Source organism: Lotus japonicus, chromosome 6 (genome assembly GCF_012489685.1).
Source record: "Lotus japonicus ecotype B-129 chromosome 6, LjGifu_v1.2".
Taxonomy (NCBI): Eukaryota; Viridiplantae; Streptophyta; class Magnoliopsida; order Fabales; family Fabaceae; genus Lotus; species Lotus japonicus.
The window spans coordinates 52,000,437-52,021,718 of record NC_080046.1 but is presented as its reverse complement, the minus strand read 5'-3'; the positions used below and the strand labels follow the sequence as shown (position 1 = coordinate 52,021,718).

The window sequence follows — 21,282 nt, the reverse complement described above, 5'->3', positions numbered from 1 at the left end:
CGTCGAAATTCCGACTGCCTTTGGAGAAGGAGAGTTTGTCAAGAAGTTTCAAGTAAAGTACTTAGTATTGGCGTGTAGAGCCAATTACAACGTACTCTTGGGGCGAGACACCCTCAACAAGGTCTGCGCGGTCATCTCAACTGCTCATTTAACTGTTAAATATCCCGCCTGCAACGGGAAGGTCGGGATATTGCGTGTAGACCAGAATGCAGCAAGGGAATGCTATTTGAGGAGCGTGGCGCTCTATGGGCGGAAGGCCGCCAAGGAGAGCCATCGAATTACAGAAATCTTCCCACAAGAAGGATTTAGCTTGGACCCAAGAGATGATGCTGATGATTTTCGCCCACAACCGCTGGAAGAAACCAAGCAGGTGCAAGTCAAGGACAAGTTTCTAAAGATTGGCAGTGGTTTGACAACAGAACAAGAGGACAGACTAATCACCCTTCTGGGTGATAATCTAGATCTCTTCGCATGGACCATCAATGATGTACTAGGGATTGATCCCAAGGTGATCACTCACAAATTAGCCATACGACCAGGGGCGACCCCGGTCATCCAACCAAGGCGAAGAATGAGTGAAGAAAAGAATAAGGCTGTACAATTAGAGACTGAAAAATTGATCAAGGCTCGCTTCATCCGTGAGGTACAGTACCCAACGTGGCTCGCCAATGTTGTAATGGTCAAGAAGGCCAATGGGAAATGGCGAATGTGCACGGACTACACGAGCCTGAACAAAGTGTGTCCCAAAGATTCGTACCCACTTCCCAATGTTGATAAGCTTGTGGATGGAGCTTCAGGGAATGAACTTTTAAGTCTCATGGACGCTTATTCGGGCTATAATCAGATTATGATGCATCCCTCGGATGAGGAAAGTACAGCATTTATGACCAATCAGGCGAACTATTGTTACAAGACAATGCCTTTTGGTTTGAAGAATGCAGGAGCTACGTACCAACGGCTCATGGACAAAATTTTTTCAAAGCAAGTAGGCAGGAATATGGAGGTGTATGTGGATGACATGATTGTAAAATCCGCCAGGGCTAGTGATCATGGTGGCGACCTTAAAGAAGCGTTTGATCAGTTAAGAACATATCAAATGAAGTTGAATCCTGAGAAGTGTTCTTTTGGGATCCAGGGAGGAAAGTTCTTGGGATTTATGTTAACATCAAGAGGAATAGAAGTGAACCCAGATAAGGGAAGGGCGATCTTGGAGATGAAAAGCCCAACAAGTGTAAAGGAGGTTCAGCGTTTGACAGGGTGAATGGCCGCCTTGTCACGTTTCTTGCCAATGGCGGGTGACAAAGCGGCCCCGTTCTTCACATGTTTAAAAAAGAATTCAAAGTTTCAGTGGACAGAGGAATGCGAACAAGCTTTTACCAAATTGAAAGAAACATTGGCCACATTACCGGTACTCTCCAAGCCAACACCAGGCGCTCCATTAGTGCTCTATTTGGCGGTTACTGACAAGGCGGTAAGTACGGTTTTGCTCCAGGAAGAAGGAAAAAAGCAGAAAGTTATATATTTCGTGAGCCATACTTTACAGGGGGCAGAATTGCGGTACCAAAAAATTGAAAAGGCGGCTTTGGCGATTCTGAAAACTGCAAGGCGCCTCAGACCTTACTTCCAAAGTTTCCAAGTCAAAATTAAAACTGATGTTCCCTTAAGGCAAGTACTTCAGAAGCCTGATTTATCAGGGCGATTGGTTAGCTGGTCAGTTGAGCTATCAGAGTATGACATACAATATGAGCCAAGGGGCCAAGTCACAGTCCAGAGTTTAATTGACTTCGTGGCGGAATTAACACCCACTGAAGGAGAGAAGACTCAAGGAGAATGGGTCCTGTCTGTGGATGGATCCTCTAATAACACTGGAAGTGGGGCGGGAATAACAATCGAAAGTCCAGATAAAATGATCATTGAACAGTCTCTCAAGTTCGAGTTCAAGGCGAGCAATAATCAATCTGAGTACGAGGCTCTGATTGCCGGCTTAAGGTTGGCCATTGAATTGGGAGTCCAGAAGTTATTTATCAAAGGAGATTCGCAGTTAGTGGTTAAACAAGTGAAAGGTGAGTACCAGGTGAAGGATCCGCAACTGTCCAAATATTTGGAAGTGGTGCGCAGATTGATGATGGAGGTCAAAGAAATCAAAATAGAACATGTCCCGAGGGGACAAAATGAGAGGGCTGATGTGTTGGCGAAGTTGGCAAGCACAGGGAGATTGGGCAACTACCAGACAGTCATTCAAGAAACCCTGCCTCGCCCGAGAATTGATTTGGTAGAAATAAAGTTGAAAGCTGTAAAGTCAGTCAGTGAGGGCGAAATATCTTGGATGGAATCAATTAAGACATTCTTAGAGAGCCCACCAAAGGAGGATGATTTGAACACGAGAACAAAACGCAGGGAAGCCAGTTTCTACACACTGGTGGGTGGTGAGTTGTATCGGCGAGGAATCATGTCTCCTATGCTCAAATGTGTCGATATCAAGGACGCCCTCGGAATAATGGCGGAAGTCCACGAAGGTGTGTGTTCTAGTCATATCGGCGGGCGATCCTTGACAGTTAAGGTGATAAGAGCAGGATTCTATTGGCCAACGATGAAGAAAGATTGTTTGGAGTATGTTAAGAAATGTGAAAAATGTCAAGTCTTTTCTGACCTACACAAGGCTCCACCAGAAGAATTAACAACCATGATGGCGCCTTGGCCGTTCGCCATGTGGGGGACTGATATCTTAGGACCATTCCCTGTGGCGAAGGCACAAATGAAGTACATCATCGTGGCGGTTGATTACTTCACTAAGTGGATAGAAGCTGAGGCAGTGGCAACTATCACGGCCGCCAAGGTCAGGAACTTCCTGTGGCGAAGGATTGTTTGTAGATTTGGGGTCCCCAGGGCATTAGTAATGGATAACGGAACACAATTCACAAGTAGTGTTACCCGAGAATTTTGTACAGAAATGGGAATCGAGATGCGATTTGCCTCTGTAGAACATCCACAGACCAATGGGCAGGCTGAATCGGCTAACAAAGTTATTCTGAAGGGTTTAAAGAAGAAACTGGATGAAGCAAAAGGGCTTTGGGCGGAGGAACTACCAGGCGTTCTTTGGGCATACAACACCACGGAGCAGTCAAGCACAAAGGAAACCCCGTATCGTCTAACTTATGGAACTGACGCCATGCTCCCAGTGGAAATTGAAAACCAAAATTGGCGAGTGGCTCGGTTTAATGAAAATGACAACGGAGAAAACTTAATAGCAAATCTGATCATGCTGCCCGAGGAACAACGAGAGGCCCACATAAGAAATGAGGCGGGAAAAGTGAAGGTGGCAAGAAAGTTCTCAACAAAAGTGGTGCCAAGAAAAATGAGGGTAGGAGACTTAGTGCTCCGAAAAAATACAATACCCGATAAACACAACAAACTCTCACCCAACTGGGGCGGGCCTTACAGGATTATTGGCGATGTTGGAGGAGGAGCTTATAAGTTGGAACAACTAAGCGGTCAAAAGGTTCCACGAACATGGAACGCCTCTCATCTAAAGCAGTATTTTAGTTAGTAGAAACAACAAATGTAAATGAAGTCGCACTCTTTTTCCCTTTCTTTGGAAAGGTTTTTAATGAGGCGACAATTGTAATGAAGGGACAATTGTTCCCATACGAAAGAAAATTAATGAAAAGATCATTTCAACAGAATCGTATATGTTTTTTGAATTTTTATTACGAGTTCATGCAATGCAAATCGTATCAAGGTATGCAATACCGCGAGTAAACCTTTCGGAATAAGAAAGTATCGCCTTCAAAAGTTAAAAGCCTTGGCAATTCTAGTGGCCACTAGAAACCAAGCCTCGTCGAAAAATCGGCTAAGGTATATAACAACGAAAGTTGGAAACAACTAAAACAACGAATGAACTTAAGATGATATCCATTTAAAGTAGAGAAAAGGGGGCGATGCCCATACATAATTTGGAACGAAAATAAAAGACAGGGCAATGCCCAAAGAAAAATTTCAACTTCATAAAATAAAAACAAATTCAAGCCAGGTTCTCGTTGTTGGCGTTGTTGCCCTGGCTTGTCCCAGCTTGAGGATCTTCCTTCCCTTGATCCTCATTCCTGTGCGGCTCATTCCCATCCTCGCCATCTTCTTCAGGCTCACTCTCATCATTGAATTGGGGAAGGAGGTCGAGGCTAATGTCATCATCACCAACTACTTGACCATCCTTGATCTCCTTCAGCCACCCAATGCGGGAAAGATCAAAGCCCGGCTCAACTACACTGATCTGCTCTTTGGCCGCCAGAAAGCCTTGAGCATATTGGAGAGAAGCACGCCCTAGGATGGAAGCATTCAGGCGATCATGTTTCTTCTCCAACTTTTGATATTTGGCTTGAATGGCAGTGTGCTTGTCATTTATGGCTTCTTTAAGAGACTTTGTCTTTTGAAGAAGCAGGTCCGAAGCAGCCAAGTCTTCAGTTAATTTAGCACACTTCTCCTCAGCAGATTTCAGCTTGTTGTTGGCAGTCTCAGCATCAGTTTTAGCCTGCTCATAGGCTGTCTTGTAATCAGCTGCCTTCTTCTCAAAACGGTTCTTGGCTGAGATCAACTCTTTCACACACTGAGCCATTCCCGCCACAGTGCTGGCGGCAGAAAGCGCGTGATGGATCGCCAAAGAAGCAATGTTGGGGGGACCTTGACCCGAAACATCCTTGTGGATCTTGTTGTCAAAAGTACGGGTCATGAATTCCAGCCCATTGAAGTGAGGATCCGACAAATTCAGCAAGGGGGGAGGAGCTTCGCCACCAATGGCTGAACTAGGGCCAGCCTGGCCAAATGGAGTTGATGGGCGGTTGATCAGCGTGCTTGAATTTTGTTGAGGGGGCGGGACATTGTCATGTCCCTTCTTTTTCTCAGATGGACGGCTTTTTGAATCAAGAGTCGATTGGTGGAGAGGCTTACCACCAGCAGCACCTGAAGTTTTTTGACGTTTAGGGTCCCTGACGTTGTCAGAACCCGAGGTACCTTCATTCTTCTTCTTCTGCTCAGTTTCGGCGGCCCTCTTCTTCGCCGCCGCAGCAGACTGGGCGAGGTACTCCTTCATCTTGAGTGGGTTCGCGTCAACCTTGCCTTTTCCCATCGTAGCTGTATGGAAAACACCAATTAGACGAGATACATGAACAAAAAGAAAAAGAAGTTACGTACAAAGATTATAAACTTACTAAAAAATTGATTTAAAGTGCCGGATTTCGACGCCTCAATCAAGTCGTGACCAGAAAATACTGGTAGTGTGCGGAGGTAATCGGCGACGCCTTGTTCAGATTCATCCAAGGCGTCGTATGAAACGGATATTTTTCGGCGAGGGTTCTTTGTCCAGTAAAAAGGGAAGAGGGGGTTATTGTCGGAATCTCGGAACAGGTTTTTTATTTCGGGCGATTCCATAACTTTAAAGTATTTCTTCTGCCATACTTTGTAATGACTTTTAAGGGCGGTGAACCGACTCATGTTCTTACGGGCTAATAGTGGAACCCATTTCACAGAAGTAGGTTTAGTGGTGACTGATTTATAGAACAGGAAGAACAAAGGATAGGTCGGAGTGAAACTCAAGTGTTCACACAGAATTTCAAAGCAGCGGAGAAAACCCCAGGCGTTGGGCTGGAGTTGGCAGGGCGCCACATTCAGAAAATAAAGAACGTGACATATAAACGGCGAGAAAGGAAGTTTGATGTTCAAGTCTAAGAAGAAATAGCCATAAACAAAGAAGAAATCGGGCGATTCATCGGCTGGTTCTTTACGCAACAGAACACAGTCATCTTCGCCACATGGGAGGACATTCAAGAGATGATCTTCATTATTCGAGGTGGCGGGATTTATCTTCGTAAACCCTTGAGCAGATATTCGAAGCGAATTAATGCTCCCAATGCTGCCCCAGATAGAATGCAACAGACATTTATCTTCAACTAAATGCACGTCAGAGCGCCATTCAGGTGAAGACAAATCTTCATTAGAGGAGAGAATTGAGTCTACAGAGCCGGCGGGACCGGAATCATCATGGGTAGAGGGCGAGGAATGAATTTCAATGATAGAGGGGGCGACAACTTCCTCCTCCGTAGAGGGCGAAGAAAGTTCTAGGGAAGAAAGGCTGGCGTTTGGTAAAGACATGCGAGGCAGTTTCATAAAAAGAAAAAAGAAGATGAACAAACTAAAAGTAAAAAGAAGATGAACAGAGTCAAGAAAAAAGAAGATGAACAGAGTCAAGAAGAAAGAAGATGAACAGTCAGAGAAAAGAAGTAAACAAAGAATCTCAGGAAAGAGAAAAACTAACCAGGGGAAGAACTGTGGATTTGAGAAAGGAGAACGTCGGCGATAGGGGAGCATCGCGCAATGACGACGGCCGGAGGAAGAAAGGGTTCACCGGAGTTCAAAGAAGAGAATGAAAGCTGCGGTGAAAAGGTTCAGGGCAAAAGTTTTAAGAAAGTGAAAAATGTAAAGTGAAAAGGGGTTTTTATAGAGAGAAAGGAGGAGAGAGAACGAATGGGGGAAGATCGTGGGATTTTGGGGATTTGAAATTCGAAAAGGTGGGAAGCGAAAAGACGTACTCCTCGAGACGCACAACTGAAGATTGCATTTATAACAAATGATGATGAAATCCCGGAAAATAAGGATACGTGCGTCAGTTGAAAAGACGTGGTTGACGGTTATAACTGAAGGCGACATATCTTTGAAACGACAACAAAGGTGGAGAAGCGTGAAAATGGCGATGTAACAACGAAAGAAAAATGGCGATGAATGAATAAACAATAGAGGCGAACTACTGGGTAACGATAAAGACATTTCGACTCAATTACTCGAGTCTCATGTCTTGGGGGCATGTGGACTGGGCGGGACATAAAGAAGATTATGTCCCGCCCAAAATGAACAATAAACCAATGACGATAGCCAAGGCGGGAAAGGTAACATGACGAGCTTCATTACCCTCCTTTAGGTGATGGACCCACAAGCCAGCTGGAAGATTCCTTTGGATTTGTCTTATATGTACGGGGATTTGGGCCCTAATTGTCAGGCCCAAATATAGGAAAGATCCATATCATGACCACCCCCTCTATAAAAGGGGAGGTCATCCACTTGTACGAAACCAACTTTTTCAGCATTAAGGAGAATATTCCTTTTATGGTAATTTTGCTATTTTAGTGCTCTGCTAGGGTTTACTTTTTGTCTTTCTCTTACGTAAGCTTGCCCTAGTACAGAACAAGTTAGTTTCATCAAAATGCAGGATATATACCTCTCGTGAATGATGCATGTATGAGATAAAAATAATTATTATTAACACACTGGTTTCAGTGGTTTGTGCAATTGTGCTAGTAGTTACTTTGTCAGATACATGAACAATTTTTGGTTCTTGGTCATGTAATTGTCCAGCTTAAATGTTAATATATAGTGAATGTATAGCTATGGCATATCATATGGAATTAAGGAAATTTTAAGTAAACATGGTTTTGGTTTATTCTTTCCTTTCCATCTTATTTTACCATTTTTTATTATCGGTATTTTCTTTTTCTATCTAATATATATGTCTCATATTATCTCTTCTCTTTATATCCCTTTTGATGTTTATGAGTTTGAGGTGTAATTAACTTTCAATAATGATATACTCACACCTCACTTTTTATACACTTCATTTTCACATATTTTTATTTCTATCTCTCTCCTCTTATCATCTATTATATATTATATTTTTTCTCTCTTATTAATTCTTTTTATTCCTATCTCTCTCATCCTCCACCTCATCTTCGAGGTGTGAATGAACCATTATTCTTTTATTTCTGTTAGAATTTGGAACTAAGAATATTTTTTAGATGAGCGGTTAGAATTGAATTAGAGATAAAATTGTACAAATATTATATTTAGTCTCTTGAATTCACATCACTTCTCTATCCCAAATCCTCTCACCACTGTCTTGTTCCCTTTCTCTGCTTCATGAGGAAGGCTTTGAAAGCCTCACAAAACTCATCTCATTTCCCTTTTTGTTGGCCGACCACCACCAAGGAGAAAGGTCAAAGGCCACCATCATGGAAGGGAGGGAAGACGTCGCCAACTCCACCATCTCCTTCCATTTTATAGTGAAGCTTCTTATGAATGGCTTTATTCATGACTTGAAAAGAGTAGGGTGACCCAAAAACAACTAAAAACACAATTCCATTCAGATTTGAAATTTTACGGTGAACAACTCTGACTTAATTATAAATGGAGTTTGTGGCCAGCTTGTTGAGTTTCAGGAGAAACGGATACCACCACCGCGCTCCTTAGCACAAGAGGAAGATGATCCACTACTCAGTTTCAATTCCGGCGACAAATCAGCCGCATCTCCGTCGTGAACCACTGCGGTCTAATGAGAATGGGAAGTGATCTTCATTAGGAAGAAGAAGAAGTGAAAGGGAAGAGAGGAAAAGAAGAGAGATGCTTCTGAGGCGCTCAGGAAGTAAATAAGAAAGCTTTTCAGAGTTTTCATGGAGGAAAGTGAAAGTTGATGGTGGTGATGGTGATGGTCTGAGACATGATGGTGGTGTTTATGAGGAAGAAGAAAAGTGAGAGTGAAGAGAGGAAAAGGAAAAGAAAGATGCTTCTCAGGTGAAACGTGGATGCTTTTTGGAGTTTTCATAGAGGAAAATGAGATCCATAATGGTGGTGATTGTCTCATATAGTGTGTGTTTGGTTTTAAATTTGGAGAGGTCAAACGTGGATCCAAAAATCTAAAAGTAACTATTTCTTGCTTCTGAAAACGTGGATCGGGGCCAAATGTGAATCCTGATTGAGTTTTCCAAACACACTTCAATGGTGGAGTTCATGAGAAAGAAAAAGTAAAAAAATGGATCATGGATGGGAGTGGGACTATGAAAGTAAAGAGAGGAAATTTCAAATAGACATTATAACCTATGGTCGTCCTAGACAAAAAGACGACCCTGAACTTTGTCTTGATTTATAGTGACTTATCTTCTCTCCATCATGCATACTATTCATTTTTTAACACGAACAATGAATCTATTCTCATCTAGTTATGGTGGTCGTCACTCACCGAATAACTAAGTGCCCCAACCAACTCTAGCAGGATACGATGAAGGCATAGGGGAAAGCCCCATCCTCCTACCACCTTTGGAAAATCAGATGCCGCTAAGGATCACTCGTCCAACCCAGCAGACCCAACGACACCCAGTGGAGGAGGCTCCTAAATGACCTTCAAGTCCTACACAACTTGGAGCAGCACTTAGGCCACATAGACCGTCCCATTGATGTTCGTGCAGTCCAAGGAAACCTTGTACCATTGCACTACAATATGAGCCTTGAACAAGTTCCGATAGCCAACCACAGTGCACACAAAGATTACCAAGAGACATCTGCGCAGCAAAAGAAAATTTATCATAACAAAAAAAGAGCACGCTGAAGTAAAAGTATCTACGCTCTACGGATGTTGATTTTAGAAGAACTCCTTATGCTGAAATGCTCAAATTCTGAAGGATGTTCATGCTAATATTCCTATTTTGTTGTATTTTACATTTACTTGATATTATTCTAAAAAATATTATATTTATGTGATCAGATATTTAATATAAATTTTTTTGAAACTAAATATTTAATATAACCTAAACTTATAAAAAAGTAATAAATCTAGAAAAATACGTTTTCCATGATATATTTTGAAATATTTTAATGCTAATATTCCTATTTTGTTGTATTTTACATTTACTTGATATTATTCTAAGAAATATTATATTTATGTGATCAGATATTTAATATAACTTTTTTTGGAACTAAATATTTAATATAACATAAACTTATAAAAAAGTAATAAATCTAGAAAAATACGTTTTCTATGATATATTTTGAAATATTTTAATAATATTAACTATTATATAAAAAACTATTGAATAAAATTGGGATGATCTGTTCAAAAAAAAATTGGAATGATACAAAAATAGACAAAATATGACTTTTTTGATGATAACTGAATAGTAAAAACATTCATAATATAACTCAAAATTTAAACAAGATTGTTTTTTGAAACCAAAATTTAAACATATATTTCAGAATTTTAGAAGAAATAACTGGTTTATTTTTATCATTAATAACAAATATTTTCAAATAAAATAAAGCCCATATATACTTTCAGAAATAAAATACCAATACCAATGTATGTATATATATATAAACCCTGGGTTTCTTTTAGTTGCTTCCCCCGTTTGCCTTTGTCCGCCGCCCTCCGTCGTCCAGTCCGCGCCACTCAGGTAAAAACCGATTCAATTTCACTCCCTCCGACCACTATTTATAGTAGAAAGCTTAATTGCTGTTGGTTTTGAATTGTTATGATTCTCAAATGTAATGATTTGCTTCCCACTATGTTTACCCAAATATGAATCATGAATGACTAGTGGTTTTGAATTGTGATAATATATATGACTATTGATTTTCACTTGAATTTTATCATTCAAATTGGGTTTGAATCTGTATATGATTATATTATATATCTCACTTCACAATTCTATGTGTCTATTTCTAGATTTTCCTGTTTTGTCTATATTCTCAAGCAAGCACGCATGAAGATTGAAACCCAAGTTCTGCCTCAAGATTTGATAACTGAAATTCTTTTGAGGTCGCCGGTGAAGTCTCTTGTACGCTTCAAGGCTGTGTGCAAGTTTTGGCGCTTTCTCATATCGGATCCCCACTTTGCAAGATCACATTTTAAGCTTGCTACTCCTAAAGTCATGTTCACTCTCATTCAAGGCATTTTCACCGGGGACTTAGATGCACCCTTTGACTCTTATCCTTTTTCAGAAGAAATTCAAGTTGACTTTGTGCCCTACTATGGTACTATATTTTTGGGTTCATGTAGAGGCTTTCTACTATTTGAAGTTGGTTTTGATAATTTTGACATACACCACTACCTGTGGAATCCAGCTACACGTGTTCACAAAACAATACCTCCATCTCCTTTATATGGTCCTCCTAGGCCTATATATGGCTTTAATCCTCGTCGATATTCCGAGTACTTGAGGTTTCGTCATGTATTTGGTTTTGGGTATGATTCATCAAAAGATGACTACTTGGTGGTTAAACTCTCCATTCGACCACTTTTTCCCAATAGAGATTTTGCACTTGTGCAGATTTTCTCATTAAGAGCTAATATGTGGGAAAATATTGAGTTTACTGATTCGCCTTGCTTGGACCTCTCTAAAGAACGAAGACCCGGGTTGCTCTTCAATGGGATCCTTCACTGGTTGGTTTATGACAAAGATAAATCAATGAATGTTATTATTGCTTTTGATTTAATGGAAAAGACACTTTTTGAGATACCTCCACCAGATAATATTGCCCTTGATCATTCATCTTGTAATTTGTGGGGGCATTCAAGTTTTTTGAGTCTATCGCTTGTGAGGAGTGATAAAATTGATATATTTGTTATGAAAGAATACAAACTACAATCATCTTGGACCAAGACTCATGTTCTATCTTTCAGTGGTATTCCCTATTCAGACCAATTAGGCCCACTGTATTCTACAAAAAGTGGTGATATTATTGTGGATTATGGAACAGAACTGGTGAAGTATACTGCTAACGGAGAACAACTAAGTATTTGGGAGCATCGTGGTTGTCCTCGTGAATCCCGAGCGCCCATGTATACAGAGTCTATCCTTTCACTCCCGGGTGTGAGTGAGTAAAGCTGAAAATGAGATTGATGCTTATTTGTATTGTGAAATCTTAGCTTGAAGCTTACCCAATTGCTTTGGGGGTAATTATTTTATTTAAAATAAGATATTTGCTATGTTCTTTAAGTAAACTTGATACTACAATTGTTAGGCAGAATTTAGTGGTATTTATGCACAAATGATGCGTACGTCCTTGTCCTTGTCCATTTTAACTTGAAGAGTGCATGAAAGTAGTCAACTTTTGATGAAGAGTGCAGGGAAGCAAGTATCTTTCATTGTTTTTTACTTATTTTTATTGAACTCAGTCCAATTCTGTGATGTGTGTAGAATATATGTATCCCCATTTAACCATAGGTAAGGAAAAAAATGTTTTCAACTCATTGAACCTTCATATTTGAGAAAGATAGAAATAGTAGAAGGAAAATGGAGAGATGCTATGTGTCATGTAATTGAAAAAGAAGAGAAATAGTAGAAGGAAAATGGAGAGATGCGATGTGTCATGAAAATGAAAAAGATTGTGAGTATGAATATATGCAAATTAGATAAACACTAGTTGTTTTTTACTGCTCCTCTTTGTTTTTTTTTTCACTGAAATTGTTGTGGTCTACTTCTTACTTCCCTCGTGCATCTCTAAAAGCAACACATTGCATACTTAGCTTGGAATTGTGATTGTCGGGGTTCTCACATAAATCAGATTATCAGAAGATGTTTCCACCGTGAAATTATTTGATCTTATGCTACAATTAATCCTAATCACGTGATAAATTTGTGCATGAATATTGATTCATCAATTTTATTTGCACACATTTTCACATGATAAATTTTGTAGAAAAAAAAAGCATGCTGAAGTAAAAGTATATATCCACAAGAACTCCTTATGCTGAAATGCTCAAATTCTGAAAGAAGGATGTTCATGTTAATATTCCCATTTTATTGTATTTTACATTTACTTGATATTATTCTAAAAAATTATGCGATCAAATATTTAATATAACTTAAATTTGTAAAAAATAAATCTAAAAAATACGTTTCTCAATTAATTATCTGTATATAAAATTTCATTCACATGCTTATTTATTGTTTAAAAATGTGAATAGTTTTATTATGCTATACTCACATTTCATTACTATTTGTTACTTTATTTATTTCTTCTTTGTTCTCTCCGTCTATATTAATAATGTTATTCAATTCTCTCATTCATTTCTCTCCGTTCTACCATTTTTATTAAAAAAAGAGCTTTGTTCAAAAACTACATTATTTTTGTCATGTAGCGTTCAGACTACAAACAAAGAGAGTAGTACTAACATGAATCTTCAAGAGACTCATGTTTTTATTGTCTTCTCTAGTTTACAAATTTTTATGTTTTGATAAATAAAATTTGCCCCCACAACATTCAATCTTTGGATCCGTCACTGGATATGGCCATCTGAGAGTGCTAGTTAGTTAGGAAAGGGGGCTTCAATTCCTGGAAATGTTGAGAATTACACCCCCACTTTTTTTTTTAAGAGTAGTTCATTCAATTAAGAAGAAACAGCCGGCATAGAAGTCATTACATCAGCTTGAACTAAACCAATAAGTTCTTGAGGAACCTCCTCAATCCAAACAACATCACCCAAAGTAAAGGAAAGCTTAGCTAAGGCATCGGCAACAGAATTACCAGTTCGCCGGACAAACATTAAAGAAAATACATCAAAACTAGAAAGCAATAAACGATAATCTGAAATCAAAGCATGCAAAATTGAGTAGCCATCTCCACGCCTCCAAGCATCAAATAACACCATGCAATCCGTCTCAAAAATAACTCGCCGAAAACCAAGATCACGAGCCATTCCAAGCGACCACCATAGGCACAAAGCCCAGTAGCGGAGGCAGGGGGTGGCCAGGCCACCCCCTTAAGTCGGGCCATAAGGAGTGCAAGCAGTCGCGAGCACTTCACCACGGGAATTCCTAGCCACAAAACCAAACCCACTGTGTCCTAGCTGCTGCACTGCCGCATCAAAATTACACTTGAACATACCGGGTGTAGGGCGAGACCAGGAAGCTTGGAGCTGGGAAGGGGCACCGGGAGGAGCGACCTCTGAGGGAGGCTGTAAGGATGCTACATAGTTGAGAATCTATTTCAGGGACAGTGTGATCGAGCTAAACCAAAGCACATTCTGGGCATGCCAAACCGCATACAGGAAAGAGAGGAAATAACTCATATGCTCCGCATCTGAAACCTGCAAGAAAAACATGGATATGACTCTCATGCTGCAGGCGCAAACCCAAGGGGCACGCGAACCACAAAGGCCGCACCATAGGACAAAACAAGATCGCGTGCGGGACAGTTTCAGGAGCTGTCAAGCAACGCGGGCAAGTCGGGTCCGGTGTCATCCCACGAGCATGAAGAGAGGCTCGAACAGGGAGTACATCAAGGGAGGCTCGCCAACCAGATATTGAAGAGTAATGATATATACACACCTCACTTTCTCTTCCATCTCATTTCCACACATTTTTCTTCCTATTTCTCTCTGCATTTCTTGTCACATCACAAATCATATCACTCATTACTTTTTTTTTTCTTCTTATTTACATGAGGTGGAGGTGGAAAGGGTTGGGGAAGATAACATTATTGCTTATTGAAGGTTATGAAGGAAGATATGGAAGGTTGATTGTCACCATTATTATGCCCCTTTTCTTTCTCTTTCTAGTATGTAACTTTAGTATATAATTCAGGGTATACCCCTTTATAACATGATTATGTATCTTTTCCTAGTACATTATGTTTCTGTTTCCGGTCTCGTCTACACCACATATCACATATAATGCATGTGTGTCTTCAAAAAGGAAGATTTTGTTTCATGTAAATTAGTCATATATAGATAAATTATTTTAGTTTGATATCAGCATTTATTTTTAACATAATAAAATTGTAAATTGTTAAAATTATATTTTTATAGGGAATATAATTATTGATTAATAAAATTTGAAAAATTTTGAAATTTGAAAATTTTTGAACGGACGACTTATTTTAAATTTAACTCGGAGCATGTGTTAGTTAACCAATTAAGGTAAAGTAACCAAACTAATAAAAACAAACTTAACCAAACATGTTCAAATTATATATGAACCGCTAGACACTTTCTTACTCTGTTTCTCAGAGTTTCTCAGTGTTCACTCTTACCTCTCTTGTCTTGTTCTTACCTCTCTTGGGCCCCTCTCTTGTCTTGTTCTTACCTTTCTTGTCTTGTCACCTCTTGGCTTGTCTCTTCTTCGTGACTTGGCTGGTCAATACAATATGTTCGGCGATCACACGTCAGAATGGGGTATCAATCTCTGGAACCCCATTCAGAGCTTGTCACTCCTTGCCACAACTCCGGTGGGGTCTACCTACATTCTGACACGTCTAGATCAAGACCCACCTTCCATAACTGCTGCAATAGTGGCCAAAATCAAGGTAGAACTGTACTCTCTCATCAATAACCCATGTGGAAGACGTGTGGTGTTCTCCCTGTTTCAGAAACAACATCTTCAACGCTTGGGCTACAGCTACGGTGTGCTGGATCACCTGATCAGTGTTGATTTCCGTGGCCAACTCTTGGCTTCTTGCATCAATGATGAAGGGTATGTTGCAGCTTTTCTCTTCTCTTTGCATTTTCTCTTCTCTTATGTAACGATGACATGTTTTCGAGTCTCCATGTTTTCTCCTTTCTTCAAGTTTGCATTTTTCTTCTCTTTTCTTGTTATGGGTTTCTTTGCATTTTTCTCTCCTCTAATGTAACGATGGCATGTTTTCTCTCTGTTTTGATGTGTATTTTTTGCCCAGAGTCTCTACGTTGAACGAGTTAATGGGGAGTTTGAATGAAAGGGAAAGATACATGTTTACCATTGGCATTAGGAACATCACTCCAACCTTGATGGAGCACAATAATATTCATGTTATTCTCCATCTGATCCGTGCATATCCTGTTCACTTGATTGCGGTACGAATACTACAACATATTTTCTTATGATTGTGATAATTTGTACAATTTTTGCGAGTTACTCTTCTATCAATGTTTTCATAAATAGAAGCAATCAATTTGAGTATAATTGAACTACATTTCTTTTCAAAAAAAAATGTTCCTAGAGACATATGGTTTAATTCTTTGTCCATGTCCTCTACCTTTCTTTTGAGCAGCATTGTTTGTCCTTACTACTATTTCTGAATGAATGGTTTTTTTTTCTTTAGATCATTTTTAATGCCATTGGTGAAGAAAGCTTAAGAATATCAAGAGCTTGGGATGGCGTGAGGAATATTATGTCTTGTCTTAGAGCTGCTCCAAGAGAAGCTCAGCTAAACCTCCTTCAAAACATAATATCAAGGGCAGTTGAACTTGCTGAAGGTGGCAATTGCGGGTGTGTTTATGTCTTCAACTTAATTAATTTTTTGTTTTTAATACTTTTGAAATTGAATTAATGCATGAATTTTTGTTTTCAGTCGTGTGCTTCTTCATCATCTAATAGAATTTGATCCTCTTTTGGTGGGTCATATGCTGATAATACCATTTGCTGGTCATGTTGTTCGACTCTCTAAGACAACATTTGGATCATTTGTGGTAAGAGATCTCATAGAACGCTGTGCACCTTGGGATGCAGCAATTGTCATTGAGGAGATTCTCAGCCACCCTCACTCTGACATTGTGCATTTGGCCAAGGATAAAATTGGAAACAATGTCATTTGTTTTGCTGTTCACCATTCAGAGGTAGTGATTTTCTTATCTTTCTCTACTTTTGTAGTTTCATTTAGACATATTATCCTTAATGATTGTTAATTGTAATTGTAGGGGCAACAACATGCCAGATTGTGTGGGCTATTAATGTCCAACGCAGCAACTCTCCGTCAAAACATGCATGGACGGCGAGTACTAGCTCAAATTTGAGATTGCCTGCTTAATTCATTTTTTTGAGTGACACTCCAATTTTTTCTCACATATATGTGAAATTGTGAATTGCATATATGTAGTTGTACAAATGCCGACATAATGGGCTATTTTGCACTCTTAATTCGTATATTTTGATTGTGGTATATAGTTCAATATATGTAGTTGTACAAATGCCTACATAATGAGCTATTTTGCACTCTTAATTCGTATATTTTGATTGTGGTATATAGTTCAATATATGTAGTTGTACAAATGCCTACATAATGGGCTATTTTGCACTCTTAATTCGTATATTTTGATTGTGGTATATAGTTCAATTCTGTGTCCATGTCTGTTTTTGTCATTATGCTTTTCCTCCACCGTCTTTTGAGCTTGTTGGGTTTCTTTTTTGTGAATGGGAAAGAATGTTGGGGGTTTAATGTTACCCGGGTTTTGGATAAAAACGAAATTTTACTTGATGATACAAGCAACAAGAAATATACATGATGATCGGCTTATCCAATTCTCTTAGATCAAAAAAATAGTCATTATGATAAATGAATAAAAAATTAGTAACTTTCCTAGACTATCATATTTATTTTTTTATAAATTTTTCTCTCGAAATTAATATTTCAAAATTTAGTTTTCTCTTTTATGTTAAATATGAGTGTAGTTTTGAGAAAATTAAAATATTAAATGTGTTCGCTCATATTGATTTATATTTAGAATTTTTTTCTTGTTATAAGGAGAGATGGAGTAATTAATTAGGGATAATGGATTAAGAAAAAATTAATTGCTTGAAGGAGTGGATTGACGTGAAATGAAAAAGGCAGATAGGGCCTTCGTCAGAGTATGGGCTCACTGAACATGTGCTGAGATGTGATAACCTTGAGATTCTTTTTTATCAATTTAAACTGTATTTTTAATTAAGTTTATTCTTCGGTGTGATTTGATTTCTTATTAGGACTAAAGTAGATGTGAAAAGTCTTCATGAATTAATTATTTAATTAATAAATCGAAATGTTTTTTTTTGAAACATAATTAATAGAAATGTCAAATAAGCATAATTATACAACTACTTTTAAATAAATTTACAAATTGTCATATTACCTATACTATAATGAAAACACAATATAACATCAATCACGGTTATGCGTTAATCTACATTACTTCAATTCTCGCTCAAAGATGTTTTCTGTTTGTAGATGTTGTTGTGGTTTCAAAATTGAAATTCACTCTTTTCCTAATCATGGTGCCATGTTTTCCTTGTCTATAGCTATTATCTGCAAAAGCATTTTGTCATCCTCAACCTAGAAGTGTCATATTTCTTATCTTCCTTGAATGGTACTATAATTCAAGGTAGAAGAAAATTCCAACCTCTATTTATATTCACACCAAAAAGACATGTAAAGACTTGAACTTACAACTTATCCAGTGAAGGAGACCTTACTCCATTGGACAACCATGCAAGATTTTTTTTTGTTAGTTATCAAGAATTTCCATAAACATTGTTGTGAAATTAACCCTCGAGCATGGTTAAATAAAACACTCCCAGAGTGGATAAGAACAACACTAGGAACAATAAATGGAACTTACAAAACCAATGGACACTGATTAAAATATATTCGTGGACATACACAAGGGGAAAAACATATCTCTATCATGAGGGACATGTACACCACAGATCTCCCAGTATAGTATAATTTTCTTTCTAGCCCAACAACATTTTAGAATGTTATATAACGAAACATGGCACTCAACAAAGCAAAAGGCACTAGCGTGATGTGCATAGAATAGCATCACAAACTCAGGCAAGACATTTTCTCAGTTTAAAATTGATTTAAGAGATAAAAAAAATGCCCGCATGTAGCATTCTGACTTTCCCATTATCCAAGAGAGCCAAGAATCAGAGGTTAGTAGGATTAAGATGGAGAAAACTCTTCTAAGATGAGAATTAATCAAAATGCTCTCCAGTCCTTACATACAAAAGCCTCCTGGTTGGAGCTGGAGCCGCCAATCCTGGGATATCCTTAATTTCTTTGTTGTTGGGATTCACAATCTGCAAAATATCAGTGTTGGGGTATCAGCGCAATGCGGAAGCACATGATCGTGATAATTGAGAATTAAAGAGAAGTAAATAGGATAGCAAGAAAAATGAACACACAAGATTTACGTGGAAAACCCTCTCAATGTGAGAGGTAAAAACCACGGGCGATCAAGAGCAAAGTTCCACTATGAAAAAAGGGAGAGTACAATAAGTCCTCTTATAGAAATGAGGACAAAGCAATATTTTGCAATAAAACTACTCTCACAAATGGAACAAGAATTCTCACCAAAATAAACCACTCAAAGAAACAAATGGAATTGTGAGAAGTGCCTCAATGTTTTTCTCTCTATGTTGTGTTGTTAGTTGCATTCACGTAGCTGCCATATTTATAGGACAAATTCATAGTCTGAATGGGCCAATGGGAAAGCAGCATAAATGTGAAAGGGCCAATGTAAAAACAATGACCAAGTGTGAATGCCAAGTGTGAAAGAACCAATGAGAAAGCAACTAGCATGAGTTGAAATGGTTGAAAACACAAGGAGGAAATTTCTTGGACGGTGCCAGGCTAGGCTACAAGAGAATTAGGTGTGGGTAAATGAGAACCACACATCCTAACAATCTCCACCTTGGTTCGAATTTGAAAAATGCTCATCGCCAAATAAAGCCCCGAAGGGCACTCAAGTACTGTAGAGACCAACCAAGTCTAAGCAATGCTGAAACTTGGTATTTGGAAGCGGCTTGGTAAGCATATCTGCTGGATTCTCAGATGTGTGAATCTTTTCCACTATAATTTCACCAGCAGCAACAATATCTCGGATAAAGTGGCGCTTTACATCAATGTGTTTGGTCTTGTCGTGATAACGATTATTCTTGGTCAAATGAATAGCACTTTGGCTATCACAAAACACAATAAGAACACCCTGTGTAAGACCAAGTTCATTGACCAAACCCCGAAGCCAAATAGCTTCCTTCACACCCTCTGTTGCTGAAATATATTCTGCTTCAGTCGTAGACAATGCAGCAATAGATTAAAGTGTAGCTTTCCAGCTGATAGCACCATTACAGAGAGTAAAGATGTAACCTGAAAGAGATCTCCTTCGATCAAGATCACCACCATAATCTGAGTCAACATAACCTACAACTTTATCGGTTGTAGCCATGCTTCTGTCAAATACCAAGCCAAGATGAGAAGTACCCTTTAGATACCGAAAGATCCATTTTACAGCACTCCAGTGATTCTTGCCAGGATTGTGCATATACCGACTTACCATGCTAACAGCATATGCTAAATCTGGCCTAGTGCATACCATGGCATACATAAGACTGCCAACTGCACTAGCATAAGGAACAAGCGACATACGCTTCATTTCTTCCTCTGTGTCTGGGCAAAATTCTGAAGATAACTTGAAATGTGCAGCAAGTGGAGTAGAAACAGGATTGCAATCATTCATATTAAACCTATCAAGCACTCTCTCAATATACTTCTGTTGAGATAAGAACAGTTTACCAGCTTGACGGTCCCTGCGAATCTCCATACCAAGAATTTTCTTTGCTGCACCTAATTCTTTCATCTCAAACTCATTACTGAGTTGAGTTTTCAATTTTCGGATCAAAGACTTGTCACGTGATGCAATTAACATATCATCAACATAAAGTTACAAGTATATGAAGGATCCATCTTGAAAATTTTGAAAGTAAATACAGTCATCAAATTGACTCCTGCAATAACTTTGCCCAATCATGAAAGAATCAAACCTCTTGTACCACTGTCTGGGAGCTTGCTTAAGGCCATATAAAGATTTCTTCAATCGGCATACAAGATGCTCCTTACCAGGAACAATAAATCCCTCGGGTTGCTCCATGTAAATTTCTTCTTCCAACACTCCATGTAGAAAAGCTGTCTTTACATCAAGTTGCTCTAATTCCAAATCAAACAAAGCAACAAAAGCAAGCAAAACACGAATGGAAGTATGACGAACAACAGGTGAGAATATCTCATTAAAGTCAATACCTTCCTTTTGATAAAAGCCTTTAACGACTAGTCGTGCTTTGCATCTTGGATCTTCAACCCCGGGAATGCCATCTTTCTTCTTATAGACCCATTTACACCTTAAGGGTCGCTTGCCTTTAGGAAGCTCTGTCAAAACCCAAGTACTATTTTTATGAAGACTCTCAACTTCTTCATTCATAGCCACTAGCCACCGAGAAGACTCAACACAAGAAACAGCTTCAGTGTAGCTGGCAGGCTCAACGCCATCATTTACCTCTTGTGCAATAGACAATGCATAAGCAACTAAATTGTCATTATCAGTGTATCTGACTGGCCTTTTGATTTGTCTTCTAGCTCTGTCTCGGGCAATAGAATAATCATCTCCTTGTTGTTGAATAGGAGAAGTGGTACTATCATCACGATCATCATCAGCATGTTGATCATCGATGCTTGATTCATTTGTAGAGGAAGATGGAACATCGACATCAGGAGCTGCAGGCTTTAATACAAACTCCACCTTCTCGCTAGTACCCTGCAGTTTATCTGTACTAGTAGAAGAAGACACATAAGACTGTTTTCCAGAAGATAATAATGCATCCTCATTAAAAGTCACATCTCTGCTAAGAATTAACTTTTGTGACTTTGAATCAGAGCACCATAAACGATACCCCTTAGATTCAGATG

General features: G+C 38.9%; 2 protein-coding genes across 2 annotated transcripts; both read left to right on the top strand.

Annotated features, from left to right (window-relative positions):
- The first annotated feature begins 9,907 nt into the window (after positions 1–9,907).
- LOC130723542 (F-box/kelch-repeat protein At3g23880-like) lies at positions 9,908–11,908 on the top strand. Its single transcript, XM_057574617.1, has 2 exons — positions 9,908–10,259; positions 10,532–11,908. The coding sequence occupies exons 1-2, from the start codon at positions 10,168–10,170 to the stop codon at positions 11,688–11,690; spliced, it is 1,251 nt and encodes a 416-aa protein (XP_057430600.1). The 5' UTR covers positions 9,908–10,167; the 3' UTR covers positions 11,691–11,908.
- Positions 11,909–14,788: 2,880 nt separating this feature from the next.
- On the top strand, positions 14,789–17,070 carry LOC130724116 (uncharacterized). The gene is made up of 5 exons (XM_057575288.1): positions 14,789–15,281; positions 15,484–15,640; positions 15,889–16,055; positions 16,138–16,402; positions 16,484–17,070. Exons 1-5 carry the CDS (start codon positions 14,956–14,958, stop codon positions 16,577–16,579), a joined length of 1,011 nt encoding a protein of 336 aa, XP_057431271.1. The 5' UTR covers positions 14,789–14,955; the 3' UTR covers positions 16,580–17,070.
- The last annotated feature ends 4,212 nt before the right edge of the window (positions 17,071–21,282 follow it).

What these genes read in the sequence shown, in the direction of transcription:
- LOC130723542 (XM_057574617.1), top strand. Translation starts at nt 10,168, where the DNA reads ATGTATATATATATAAACCCTGGGTTTCTTTTAGTTGCTTCCCCCGTT. An exon ending in GTCCAGTCCGCGCCACTCAG is followed by an intron (nt 10,260 to 10,531) that starts GTAAAAACCGAT and finishes GTCTATTTCTAG; the next exon opens with ATTTTCCTGTTTTGTCTATA.
- LOC130724116 (XM_057575288.1), top strand. Translation starts at nt 14,956, where the DNA reads ATGTTCGGCGATCACACGTCAGAATGGGGTATCAATCTCTGGAACCCC. An exon ending in TCTTGCATCAATGATGAAGG is followed by an intron (nt 15,282 to 15,483) that starts GTATGTTGCAGC and finishes TTTTTTGCCCAG; the next exon opens with AGTCTCTACGTTGAACGAGT. An exon ending in GCTGAAGGTGGCAATTGCGG is followed by an intron (nt 16,056 to 16,137) that starts GTGTGTTTATGT and finishes TTTTGTTTTCAG; the next exon opens with TCGTGTGCTTCTTCATCATC.